This window comes from Chrysochloris asiatica, unplaced genomic scaffold, assembly GCF_000296735.1.
Source record: "Chrysochloris asiatica unplaced genomic scaffold, ChrAsi1.0 scaffold00357, whole genome shotgun sequence".
In the NCBI taxonomy this organism is placed as follows: Eukaryota; Metazoa; Chordata; class Mammalia; order Afrosoricida; family Chrysochloridae; genus Chrysochloris; species Chrysochloris asiatica.
The window spans coordinates 80521-92456 of NW_006408875.1; the positions used below are offsets into that span (position 1 = coordinate 80521).

The 11936-nt window shown below is 44.0% G+C and overlaps 1 protein-coding gene across 1 annotated transcript in view; it reads right to left on the reverse strand.

Annotated features, from left to right (window-relative positions):
• The window catches only part of GDF10 (growth differentiation factor 10), a 56686-nt gene that overhangs the window by 42599 nt on the left and 2151 nt on the right, over positions 1-11936 (reverse strand). The window contains exon 2 of the mRNA XM_006876156.1: positions 11803-11931. Coding sequence (XP_006876218.1) covers positions 11803-11931 — 129 coding nt within the window. The remainder of the gene's footprint in view (positions 1-11802; positions 11932-11936) is intronic.

Below are 11936 nucleotides of genomic sequence, written 5' to 3' on the forward strand. Positions count from 1 at the left end.
CTTGATTGCATGTTTGATCAATTTCAGATTGAAGAAGTTGGTAGGATTCTTCTATTTCATCCTCACTGGCTTTAGTGGTTGGTGCATAAATTTGAATAACAGTGGTATTAACTGGGCTTCCCTGTAGGCACAGGGATATTATCCTATCAAAGGCAGCGTTGTAGCTCATGACTAATCTGGATATGTTCTTTTTGATAATGAATGCTAACACCATTCCTCTTCAATTTGTCATCTCTGGCATAGTAAACCACGTGGTCATCAGATTCAAAATGGCCAACAGCAGTCCATTTCGGCCCACTAATGCCTAAGATATCGATGTTTATGTGTTCCATTTAATTTTTGACAACCTCCAATTTTCCCAGATCCATACTTTGTACATTCCATGTTCTTATATTCAATGGTTGTTTACAGCTGCTTCTCTTCATTTTAAGTTGTACCGCATCAGCAAATGAAGGTCCCGCAGGCTTTTCTCCCATGGGCTTTACTCCATTTGCGTCATCATGGTCAACTCTACTTTGAGGAGGCAGCTCTTCCCCAGTCTCATTTTGAGTGCCTTCCAACCTGAGGAGCTCATTTTCTGGCACTATATCTGACAGTGTTTCTCTGCTATTCATAAGGTTTTCAGTGGGTAAATATTCAGAAGTAGTTGATCCCTCAATTATCTCATCTGCAGTGCAGAAATGCTCCCACCCATTTCCCTGAGTTGCTGACCACCACTTCTTTCTTACCTGGTTGGAACAAGTGCACCCTGGGGACCCAGGGTTTAGCAAATGTCTGAAGTCCCAGGATGCTGACCATAACCTTGAAAGCATGGGGGCTCTGAAATGCCTTAGTCCTCTCTATGGTGGACAGAGGTGGGAGGGGGCTTCCCTGGTGCCTGCCCTGTGAGGATGAGGAAAATGAGCAGAACAGGACTTCCTGCTGTCGGCTTTTCCCTGTCTGCTGAGTAAAGCTGGAAGAGGTACAGAGCTCCCAAGTCATGGTGTGTGTGTGTGTTGGGGGGGTTGTCACTGAGCGCCTTGATCAGGGCAATGGCTTAACACTAGCATTAGCTGGCATGCGTCTTCCTTTCTCTTTTTTAAAAAACAACATAGTTTAAGGCTGTTTCTATTGATAAGGAGGTATAATTCAGTTGTGAATTTCACATGTGCTTAAGGGATTATGAGAAAGAGAAAGAAACAACGAAAGGAAGAGAAAAGTGCAACTGCGGAGAGTCTGCTGAAGAGACTCTAAAGATAGTCACATAGTCCCGGAGGGGGAGATGCCCACCTTGATGGGCCCTACACCTAAGAAAGGGCATTGCCGGATGCATGTTTAACCAGATGCATGTTCTTAATACTGTTTCCTTAGGTGTGATGGTCTCTAGTCGAGTATCTTCCACACCTCACTGGATCACTTGTTAAACATGGTCTCCCAAGGCCCTTTCTTCTAAAGCTGCTGCTTCAGAGGGTCTGGTATTTTCACCAGCACTGCAGCAGATTCAAAGGAGTCCTGGTGGTGCTGTGGGTGAGGTATTGGATTGTTAACTGCAAAATCGGTGGTTCAAACCTACCAGTGGCTCAGCAGAAGGAAGATGCGGCTCCTACTCCTGTAAAGATTTAGTCTTGAAATCCCTATCTAGGCTCTCTGTGAGTAGAGATTTACTCGAAGGCAGTGGTGTTCAGGGAGGTGTGAGGAGCACTGGGAATGGTATTGTACTCTAGTGTGTTTTCACACTCAGAGTTTCTACTCACTATGGCTGCAATGAATGTCCAATAACAAAGCAGTACCCACTTCCCAGGCTAGATCACACCCTAGGAAATGAAGTGCCAGGTCCCAGTAGGACATCACCTCACTTCTCTTACAGGGGAAATAGAATATTTTCACAGGGGAAATAGAATATATCTCTATTTCACATGATTGTTTTGATGAAGGACTAAATAAATAGTCTCATTATTGTGCCAGTCACAAAAGAAGTGCCCCCAAATGTGTTTCTCTGCCACTTTCAACTAAAGGACTGAAGCTAGCAGGGTAGGCTCTTCCTACACTAAGTGGGTGTCCTCTCCCAAATCCAAACACCTGAGTCAGGAAACTAAAATCCAAACACCTGAGCTAGAATGGTGGCCATGCATTCTTTTGTACAGTTCATGCGTTAACTTACAAATCATTCTGTTAGCAGATTCCTTGCTAAAGGTAAGATGCCCTAGGATTGACTTTTCCAATCTTTCCAAAGAGCAGGGAATTATGAGCAACTCTGGCCTGCCCTTCCTACAGCTGGAGGATGCTAGAAGAAAAGCAGAGCACTCAGGGGTGTGGGGAGGAGCTCCCTCAGAAGAGCACTCTGTTTCTCTTCCAGTGAGGTGCAGGAGGGAATAGAAAGGAAAACTGTGACCAAGATGGCAGTGACAGCAATTTTGGCTCAAGGTGGTGTGGTCTGAGGAAAGTGAAGGTGGTGGCCCACCCTGGGGGGCAATGAGCAGCGCTGCAGACACATGCACACACAGAGGTGTACTGCCTGGAAGAGGGCTGCTGAGGCTTGCTTTCAGGCAGTGGTGTCTGTGGAAGACTGAAACTTTTACCTTACTTTTAGGACAGGAACTACAGAGCAAGCTCAGAGATTCTGAGTTGGGAGGAGCTTTAGTGGCCTTGCTGCTCATCTTCTTTTCAAGGAACAAGTCCTTCCTCTGTTTTAGCTTCAACAACTCTGGCTACAGGGCACTAGGCAGTCTGCTCCAGAAAGATCCTCCAGGCTGGGAACCACTGAGGGGCAGATGGGTCACCCCATTTCCAGCACATGCATGATTACAGCCACTGGCTGGCCCATGTTCCCTGGGATGTTCTTGACTGCGTGCCATCCAGTGGTCTCCAGGTTGTGGTAGAAGGAGTGGCACCTACCTGAAGTCCCACCTTAGTGATCCCAGGCCACAAAGAGAGGTCCCTACAGAAATCTCCACTGCTGGCACCCATGGCTCTTTGTCAGGGAGAAAGATCCAACCTTCATTGCTTCTCTTCTCTTTGTCCCCCACCTCCTCTTCTTTCTTGTTCTCTCCTCCTGTCTCTCATTCCCTGTTCTCTCTCCTTCCTCCCTTCTACCTGTGCTCCTTTTCCATTACCTTCCTCCTTCCAATAAACACTTGTGAAACTCCTACTTTGTGCCTAGAGCAGCAAAGGTGGTCAGAGGTGGCAGGCATGAGCCTAATGAGTAGACAGATAATTCAAAGACACCCACCTGCACGGTTCCTGGCTGCCTGCTATGTTGGGGCCTCCATCATAGGCCACATCACTCCAAGTCCTCCAGTGGCTCTGTACTGCTCACCAAGGACCAACCTGACCTAACCTGCATCACTCCGTCGCCCCCTAGTCACACTGGCCTTTCCAACCTTGGCTTTTCATCTCAGGCCTTTGACATAGCATTCCTTCAGCCTGCATCATGTTTTTCTAGGTATGTCTGCTCCCTGCAGGGGCACCCAGAGGGTCCAAATAGCATCCCCAACAATAGGAAGGGCAATCTTGCCTCCAGGGTTTAAGAAGAGCAAACCCAACATCCTATCAACCTCTCTAGTCTCATTTGTTTTCATAGCATGTCCCAATACCCAGATATACATTTGGTTGTTTATTGTCTTCAGGTTAGAACACACATTCAAAGTAGACAGGGGCTCTGGCAGTTTTTTTCACCTTTTGACCACTAGATTTTAGTATTGACAGCTAGTTTGCAGTCATAAATGTTAAATGACTGAATTCTTGGAATAAATCCTGCCTAGCCAGCCTCTGCATTGAAGGAACATGAAAAGAGTGGGATCATTTTTATACCTACCAATTTCAGTTAACAAGGAGGTTCCCCAGCCCAGCTGTCCTGGGGCTCAGTAACCATGTCATTGAAGAGGGCCAGAAAGCCTCATTTTTTAAGAAAAATAGAGCTGATGATACAAACCCAAATGGAATCACTGAGCAGCAGGATCTCTAGTCAGTTAGTCCCTTTGAGCCCTGGTTTTCTCATCTTTAAAATAGGAATAACACTGTTTAATAGCTACAGATCTCCTACTCTATGCTGGGCCCTTTAACACGCTCTCCTCTTCCTGTCATTCCTCGTCTCCAACATTCTAACCTCCCTCTACTATATTTACTTTCCTTTTCACCCAAGTTAATCTTCAAACCAGTGAACTGCAACCCTCCCCCCCATTCACTCCTACCCCTGTTAACTATCAAAAAATGTTTCCTTCAGTGTGAAAACATTTTCTTGACTTTTAACAACTATGGTCTCATGCAATTTTTGTCCTTTTGTTAATTGACTAACTTTATTCAACATAATGTCCTCCAGTTTTATTCATGTTACGAGGGTTTCACAGATCCACTGTTATTCTTTAACATCGGATAACATTCCATTGTATCTGTGTACCAAAGTTTGTTTACTCATGCTTCCATTGATAGACATTTCCATCTTTTTGCTATCATGAATAGTGCTGAGATGAACATGGTATTACGCAGATTCGTATTGTGGCTCTTATTTCTCTAGGAGATATACCAAATAGATGGATTACTGGGTTATATGGTGATCCTATTTCCATTAAGTTCCATGCCATTTTCCACAGGAATGCATCGTTTTATAGTCCCACCAGCAATGAAAGAGGGTTCCAGCCTCTCCACACATTCACCAGCACTTGTTTTGTTTTTTTGAACCTTGCTAGTAATGCTGGGTGAGATGATTTATTTTTCTACTGGCTAATGATTGTGAATATTTCTTCATGTGTTTGTTGTCTGCCTGAATGGTGAAGTGCCTGTTCATATCCTCTACTCATTTTTTAAATTGGATTATTTGTCTTTTATTTGTCAGGTGCTGAAGTTTTCTAAACATTTTAGAGATTAGTCCCCTGTCTGGTACATCATTTCGGAAATACACACACAAAGAAAACAAAAAACTTTTCCCAATCTGTGGATTCCTGGAAGCACTACTGAAGATAGGTCAGGCTACCTGCTTCTAAAGATTCAGTCACTGAAACCTTATGGAGCACACTTCCATTCTGACACACATGTAGCTGCCATTGATCAGAACTGACTCGACGGCAACTGCTTTATGTTTAGGTGTATAATTAGGCATGACTTACTTTCTTTACTGGGGTTTCCCAGTAGTCATGCATTTCTTTTATAAACATTTTCTATTATGTACCTCTCTTTCTGTCTCTGTCTTGGATGTACATTTACCATTCCGTTGCCTAATACTCAAAGATCTTTATCCCCTGGTTACCACCTACAGGTTCAACTTCACCTCTTGCCCCCTCTCCTCACATTATGTACTTCAGAGTCTGTTTCAACTCCTAGCAACTTTTCTGAAGCTGTAAATCTTTACAGGGAGCAGAAAGCCTCATCTGTCTCCCGTGGAGCAGCTAGTACATTTGAACTGCTGACCCTGTGGTGAGCAGCCAACGAGGTGGAGCAGCCAATGAGGAGGAGTTCTGCCACTAGAGCTCTGCCACCAAAGCTCCTCACATCGTTGTTGTTAAGTGACACTGAGTTGGTTCAGACCCATAGCAACCCTGTATAGAGTCTCCAAGGAGCAGCTGGTGAGCTTGAACCACCAAACTTGCAGTTCAAATGACTTTGCAGTCTGACACATTAACCCACAGCACCACACCAAGACTCCTCACATTAGTTCATCATTAAAACCAGACTTTTCATGGTTCTGGAACACAGTGCAGTGAATGGTTTCACTTCCACATCTGGCTAAACCCTACTTCACCCTCAAAGCCTGTCTCAGACTTCCCCTCCTGTGAAGACCACACAGGCACCTCCCCTGCTGGGCTGGCGTTGTTCCTCTAGGATCCAGAACCCCCACATCCCATCACCACTCCCCCTAAACATCTTTCTCACAGACATTCTTCTTTTTACTTCTATCCTCCCTACCAGTTTGTGAACGTCCCTGAGGCAGTGTCGATGATCTATCCATCTTTGTCTCCTCTGACCTTATGGTACTTGCTACCTAACCGCATGCTTACGAATACTTCAGGAACTGAAGTGAGCTTCACTTTTGACATTTTGACAGATGAGTGTGTTATTACTCTCAGTATAGAGATGAAGAAATTGAATTTTAGAGAGGTTAGGTAACTTGCCCAGTATCACATAGATTAAATGGCAGTTTTTAAACACAGGTTATTCAAGGAGCAGGAAAAGATCAAACCTTAACCTATAAGATCACTCCAAAGCCTACTCCACTGATACCTACATAATAAGGAAGTGCTTCAGGAAGCATGGGAGGGAGGGATAAAATGGACAGCAGCCAGAGTGCTCCTTGGAGGTCAGGATGACCAAACTTCGTCTGTCATGCTTCGGAAATATTGTCAGGAGGGACCAGTTGCTGGAGAAGGATATCATGTTTGGTAAGGTGGAGGGTCAGAGAAAAAGAGGAAGACCCCCAGCGAGATGGATTGACAAAGTGGCAGTAACAATGGGCTCAAGCGTGGCAACGATAGTGAGGCTGGCCCAGGATCAGGCAATGTTTCGTTCTGCTGTGCATAAGGTCGCTACGAGTCGGTGCCGACTCGATGGCACCTAATAACAACAATGTGATAACAATAATAAACCAATTACCATCCATCAACTCAGATTCACGGCAACCTCATGGGTGTGAAAGTACAGCTGTGATCCAGAGGGCTTTAATGGCTGAACTGTCATATTTCCAGACCTTTCTTCTGAAGTTCCTCAAACCTTCAACTCTTTGGTTAGCAGCTGAGCATGTTAACTGCTCACATGACCCAATATAATAAAAGAACTAGATAATAATCAACATGTACACATACCAGGATATTTGAAGTACATGATTATCTCACACAACCCTATCAGGTAAGGAGTATTATTAGTCCTGTTTTATAAGGTGAAAGACTGACTCACAGGCAAGTTTAGTCCCTTAACCTAATCACACACTTTCAGTGGAATCATGATTTGGAGTCAGCCAACCTTCCTTTCAGGGCCAGCACTCTAATCCTGGGATCTGACGCCTGGGGACAGGCAAGAAACACAAATGATTGTACCAAGGGATGCAGGGCCTGAGGCATTTGTTGTTTAGGAGAGATACTACCACTCTGAGCAGCAGACACATTCTAGGATGAGCGCTAGAGTCTCCCACATTTGAGCCCTCATCCATAAGAAGAAGGCAGGGGCCTTGCTCAGATGTGTGCCTTCTCCTAGCGTGGGCACTTGATTCATGGAGGGGTAACTAGTGAGGTTTGGATATAAAGCAGCTCAAAAAAATCAAGGGAGAGATGAAGAAACCAGCCAGCCTGGACCCATACAGTTCTATGCCAGGTAAAAGCTACCTTACTTCATTTAACCCTCACAATCAAACTGAGTCCTGGTATAGTGATGTAGGAAAAACTTTAGACTGCTAATTGCAAGGCTTTCAGTTCAAACCCACTCCTTGGAAACCCTATACCCTATAAAACTATATGGTTGCTATGAATTGGAATGGACTCAATGCCACTTAAAAACAACAACAACTGAACTGGAGAAGCCTAATGTAATTAGTCAAAACAAGGCCAGTGACAGACTGTGGAACAGACCATTAATTGCTCATGCAAATTCAAGCTGACACTTTAGAAAATGAAAACAAGTCCACAAGAGCCAAAATATGACCCTGCGGCCATCTCACCTGAATTTAGAGACCATCTCAAGAAAAAAAATTGATGCATTGGATACTAATGACTGAAAACCGGAAGAGTTGTAGGATGACATCAAGAACATCATATGTGAAGAAAGGAAAAGGTCATTAAAAACAAACAAACAAACAAAAAACAGGAAAGAAAGAAAAGCCCAAAATGGATGTTGGAAGACACTCTAAAACTTGCTATTGACCGTAGAGAAGCTAAAGCTACTGTAAGAATTGAGGAAATAAAAGAGCTGAACAGAAAATTTCAAAGGACAACTGGACTGAAGAATTATAATGAAATGTGCAGAGGCCAAATTCAGCATTTCTCAAACTGGAAGAACTAAAGAAAAATGCAAACATTGATTTGCCATGCAGCACTGTAGAATAAACATAAGGCTGGCAGTTCAAACCTACCAGTCGCTGCTTGGAAATCCTATACAGGATTGCTATGACTCAGAACCAACTCGACGGCACTTAACAACAACAATAACAAATGGATAAAATATTGAATTATGCAGGAAGCATCAAAAGAAGACGGAAGGAATACACAAAGCCATTGTACCAAAAAGATTTGATCATGGTTGATGTTCAACCATTTCAAAGGTAGCATATCATCAAGAAATGAAGGTGTTGATAGAGGAAGTCCAAGTTGAACTAAAGGCATTGGTAAAAACAAGCTCCAGGAATTGATGGAATACAAATAGCAATCTTTCAACATCTATGTTGAAAGAAATTTGGAATACAACTACCTGGCCAATCAATTAGAAGAGATCCATATCAGTGCCCATTTCAAAAAAAGGTAACCCAATGGGATGGGTAAATCATGGAACAATATCATTAATATTACATAATTCAAAAACGGTTGCAGGAATACATTGACAAGGGAGCTCCCAAAAATTCAAGCTGGGTACAGAAGAGGACATGGAATGAGGGATATCACTGCTGACATTAGATGGATCTTGGATGAAAGCAGAGAATACCAGATAGATGTTCACTGTGCTTTATGTACTATGCAAAGATATTCATCTGTGTGAATCATAAAAATTATGGATAACTTTATGAAGAATGGGAATTCCAGACCACTTGATTGTACTCATGAGGAACCTGTATATAAACCAAAAGGCAGTTATTGGAATAGAACACGGGGGCACTAAATGATTTTAAACCATACTTTTTCAATCTATATGTTTACTATACTTACTCAATCTTTATGCTCAGCAAAAAGTCCTGGTGTAGTGCTGTAGGATAAGCACTGGATTGCTAACCCACAAGGTTGGCGGTCAAACCCACTTCTTAATTATCCAGTCTGGTCACTCCTTAACAACAACAACAACCACACACTCAGAAAATTATGAGAAGCCAGAGTATATGAAGAAAAATGTGGCATCAGATTAAAGGAAGACTCAATATGCCTGTGGTTCAAATTCACCAGCTGCTCCTTGAAAACCCTCGACAGGTTCACTATGGGTCGGAATTGACTCGGCAGTACTTAACAACAACAACAACAACAACAACAACAACAGTATACCTGCAATATACAAATGGTACAACTTTGCTTGCTAGAAGCAAAGGGGACTTGAAATACTTATTGATGAAGCTCAAAGACTATAATCTTCAATACAGATTGCACCTCAGTATAAAGAAAACAATAAACAACATCATGATAAATGGAGAAAAGATTCAAGTTGTCAAAGATTTCATTTTGCTTGGTTGCACAATCAACACTCAAGGATACAGCAGTCAAGAAATCAAATGATGTATTGTATTAGGCAAATCTGCTGCACAAGACCTTTATAAAGTATTCAAGAGCAATGATTCGGTTTGAGGACTAAGGTGTGACTGACTAAATCCAGAGAACATTCTAACCCTCTCATATGCATTTGAAAGTTGTACAAGAAATAAGGAAGACCAAAGAAGAATCGATACATTTGAATTATGGTATTGGTAAAATACTGAAAGTACCATGGACTGTCTGAATAAAAAACAAATCTGTCTTGGAAGAAGGATATCCAGAATACTCCTTAGACACGAGGATGGCAAGACGTTTTCTCGTGCAAATTGAACATGTCAGGAAGGACATTATGCTTGGTAAAGGGGAGGGTCAGAAAAAAAGAGGAAGCTCTTCAACAAGTTGGATTGACACAATGGTAGCAACAATGGACTCAAACGTAACAACAGTTGTGAGGAGGGCACAGGACCAGGCAGTGTTTCATTCTGTTGTGATAGGGTCACTATGAATCGGAACTGACGACAATGCACCTAACAACAACACTGTACAGCATAGATGGGAACCTGGAGCCCAGAGAGCCACAGTGACTTGTGTCACACACACAGCCTCTAAGTCCAAAAGCTGGGATTCACACCACATATGTCTAATGGTTCCAAACGATGTGTCAGATAGCACCAAACTTGATCACAGACATTCTGATGTTTCAGAATTGTCCGCTCTTCCTCCCATTCCTACCTCCTGGGATTATTTTTGTTGGAGAAAAAGGCAGTGGACAGCTTTGACCTCACAGACAAAAGATGCCAGATCTTACCACTGTGAAACGCAATCCCCAACCATAAGCCTCAGTTTTCCAATCTGTAAAATGAGAGTGCTGGATTTGATGAACCATCTCCAGGTTCTTTTGGGGATCATCATCCTGGGCTGTACTGTTACTAGTACTACCCCCATGCCTGGGGCTATACAAGAAAGATGACTCAGTGGCGTGCTCAGAACCCTGCCTGAGTTAAGTTACTGAACTGGCCAGCCTTGCTTCCCTCAATTCCAAAGCTTCCAAGAAGGAGGGAGTTAATGAGCAGTATGTTTGAAGCAAGGCCACATTTAAACCTATATGAACACAGTTATTAGCAGAGTGCTTTGCATGGAGACCTAATATGACCAGTGCTGGCAGATACACAGTACCTCAACTAATTTTTTTCTGTAGCTCCACAGAGGAGAGTACTGTTATGTCCTGTCCATCTTATAAATGGGAACACTGAAGTTCATAGTGCTTTAGCAATTGACTCAAGGCCACACTCATGCCCCAAGATTCTGAAATGCTTCTTTTAATCATGTGGTTGTTAAGTGCAATCGAGTCGATTCTAACCCATAGCAATCCTGTGTAGGGTTTCTCAGGAGTGGCTGGTGAGCTTGAACCGCCAGCCTTGTGGTTCAAACTGACTTTGCAGCCCAGTGCATTAAACCCACAGCGCTACACAAGGACTCCATAATAAATCTCAAATCCTGAATAAAGGAAGGATGAAAGAAGAATCAGTCAGCCTGGAGCCCCTGGGACATTGGCAGCGGGAGGTGACTCAATGGGGAATAGGGAGCTGGAGGCTCTCTGTTGCAGGTACTCCCCAGTTTAGTTTTGTAAGGTCAAATTTCCCACATGTTGCACAGCCAGTGGGAAGCAGGTGAGCTATGTGACCCAAGTTGTCTGTCTCAGACTTGGACTCAGTCTTTTGGTTTGCTTCCCTGCACCCAGGGGGAACCCTGTAGACTAAGTGCCTTTCTCCTAACGAATGACTTCCCACCCTACAAGCACCACAGGTAACCCCCACCCACATTTTTTTTAGATTGGCATTCTATAACTATGAGTGGTCACTGTAACAACAGGGTCTTCACATCACCCCCGCAGTTGTCCAGAGCCTATGAGGGCAGCTCAGTACCAAGCACAGGGTTGCGGAGGTTTGTCTCAGGATGTGCTCTTAGATTCCAGCTGTGAGGCCCCAGAGCCTCTGGACATGGCCTCTGTTCAGGTGTGGAGAAGAAAGTCTCTTATCAGTGCCCAGGACAAGAAAGGAGAGCCGCCTCCACTACTCAGAACTTCTGGGCTCTTTCTCCAATTCCCATATTCTGAACACTTCATGCCCGTGTCCCTTCACTTGGGTCCAGTGGTAGGCACTTGTACTGGTGCTGCCTTCTGCCTAGCAGAAGTGCCCTCTTACCCCTCAAGAGCCTATGATGTGGATGCTACCTTCACCCCCCAGCCTAATGGCATCTCCATCCTGGGCGGTGCAAAGTGGGTGCTGCCCTCACAGGCTTGGGTTCACCCCAAAAACAGGACCTCTGTGTCACTGGATGAAGACTGAATCAAAGACAGAATGAAGGAGTCAATAAGTGGACGGACAAGGGGAGGTGGAGGTTGTAAGGGAAAGATCCAAAAAGAATGAGGAGGAGGGAGCCATCCTCTACTTACCCAGCCGGGCCCGAAAGCTGCGGACTGTGTTGCCCTCTCCAGGCAGGGTTCCATGCCTGCTATACTTCTCATAGAGCCTGAACATGTGGACAGCGACCATGTCCTGGGCGCCTGGACCAAGCGCTGAAGCTTCA